Source organism: Egretta garzetta, unplaced genomic scaffold (assembly GCF_000687185.1).
Source record: "Egretta garzetta isolate BGI_Z169 unplaced genomic scaffold, ASM68718v1 scaffold231, whole genome shotgun sequence".
NCBI lineage: Eukaryota > Metazoa > Chordata > Aves > Pelecaniformes > Ardeidae > Egretta > Egretta garzetta.
The window spans coordinates 4,551,351-4,553,372 of record NW_009258727.1 but is presented as its reverse complement, the minus strand read 5'-3'; the positions used below and the strand labels follow the sequence as shown (position 1 = coordinate 4,553,372).

The following is a 2,022-nucleotide window of genomic DNA, read 5'->3' as shown; positions in this document are numbered from 1 at the left end:
CAAGAGCTTGATTCGAAGGATGCTATCATACTGCATCAGTTCTCGAGGCCTACCAATGGTGTTCCAAGTATATCTCCGTTCTGTCTGAAAATGGAAACTTACTTGAGGATGGCTGATTTACCCTACCAGGTACATTCTGCAGTTTTCCTTTACGTTGCAGCTCGCTGTAATTTCATGAAATGCCAAACAGGCATCCCTTCTCCCCTCTTCCCCAATCTGTCTCACCCAGGGAGATGTAAACACACACCTACAGCTAGGTGGGTACACCTACGCTTTCTGTCTCCAGTTAAATTTGGCATATAACCTTTAAAGATACGACTTGAATAACGTTGGTCTGGAACAGCTCTAGATTTAACTGGCAAAGCTAAATGAATGTTAGAAGCTGACTTGACTGGAAATGCTGAAGTGGGAGAGTAGTCTGGTGTTTATATAATGCTAAATAATGTCCCAAAATTGAAGTGTAACGTGATTTGGTCTTTGAATTTCACCATGCTAAAGAGATTAAGATTAGGCAGCTGCAGCTTCTTATTTTCCTGGAGGGTTTCTCTCTGGAGCTCTCCTGGGAAGACGTGCTTGCCTTTTGCTTCACCCTCCCCTCCAGTAAAAGGAGACAGGATTGCTTTTAGAGGTCGCAAATACTGCTGCTGAATTGTGGCTGGGTGCATCCTGTGCCGTCTTCCCACAGGGGACAAAGCCTGAGCTGCTGTCATGGATGAAAGCTGGGTGAGCAGAAATTGGAATCTAGCAGTCTCGCCTGTTAGCATCAAGGCTTAGTTGTGATGTGGCGAGTCTGGTGTGCACCTTGTTGCCGTGTCGCAGGCTGTACAGCATGTAAGCTCTTTGAAACATGGGACAGATTTCTGTTCTGTTTGTGTAAAGCATTGAGTGCATTTAAGATGACACAACGAGGATCTTGGGTAGAAAAAAAAGTCTCTTTTTTTCTTTTTTTTTTTTTCCTTCCCCTCTTTTTATTTTCCCCAAATGATGTAAATTTGGCATCTATCTTTGTCTCAAAGAGGCTGAGCTGTGGGTAAGTTGCATGCTCACCCCACATGGGTTCTAGTCACTTTTTACTGCTGCAGACCAAGGTGTTAGGAAGAATGTTTCATTTATGTCCTGTGTTTTACAGAGGAAAACCAAACATTTTACAACTTCTGTTTTTTTTTTTTTTTTTTTTTAACACATTTGTGGTTGGTATTCATTCAGCTTCCTATGTGGTTAAACTCCTTTACATGGGAAGTGAAAGAAAACCTAATTAGTACATTTTGCTTAAGTCTTTAAAAGCCTGAGTTTATTGTTCATTACCTTGAAATTGAATGGTACTTGAATCGGATAATTCAGAGCATTAAAGAGGGAGATTTCCATCCTGTGGGATGTATTGTCCTCATTTAGGTTTAGAGAACCTGCAAGACACTGAAGTCTGAAGATGTCATTGGAGCAGGAGGACTTAGTGCACATTGCTTCTCCACCTGGAGTAATTTGGGCAGAAATTGCATGTTTGAAGGGAAAAGTATTTTGGTGAGATCTGTTTTCTTTCTAACGGCAGTTGATGCGGTTCAGAGGTTTGCAGTGATCAAAGTTGCTCTGGTAGAAAGTAGTTGGAGAAAGCTGCAGTATAAAAGATGGTTGTGACAGGATACGGTCACTTCTAAAAGGCAACACTGTGCATTTGTGTGATTCAGGTTGAGACAGCTAACGCTGGGTAGAAGTGAGTCACCCAGCTTCTGAGAGAGAGAGAGGAATTACCAGCAGGTTATTGTCCTCTCGTTATTTTCTGTACTGAAGGTCAGCATTGCTTTTTGCTGTTGCATCTCTCTCTAGCCCTACTTGCTAGCTGTGAGCTGGTGTAGGTCAGCAGGATCACCAAAAGCAACAGCCCTACCTTCAGCGGTCCCCTCTCGTCCCTTCCTGCACGTGCTTCTCTGTGGCAGATCAGGCTGGGCCTGAGCTGGCCTAGCTGGAGCCATGAAGACTTACTTTATTTGGTTTTAACCCAGCTCAGTTCCCCACATGCTCCATGTG

General features: G+C 43.4%; 1 protein-coding gene across 1 annotated transcript in view; it reads left to right on the top strand.

Annotated features, from left to right (window-relative positions):
• FAXC (failed axon connections homolog, metaxin like GST domain containing) overlaps nt 1-2,022 on the top strand; it is a 21,602-nt gene continuing 19,580 nt past the window's right edge. The window contains exon 1 of the mRNA XM_035888789.1: nt 1-129. Coding sequence (XP_035744682.1) covers nt 91-129 — 39 coding nt within the window. The 5' untranslated portion in view covers nt 1-90. The remainder of the gene's footprint in view (nt 130-2,022) is intronic.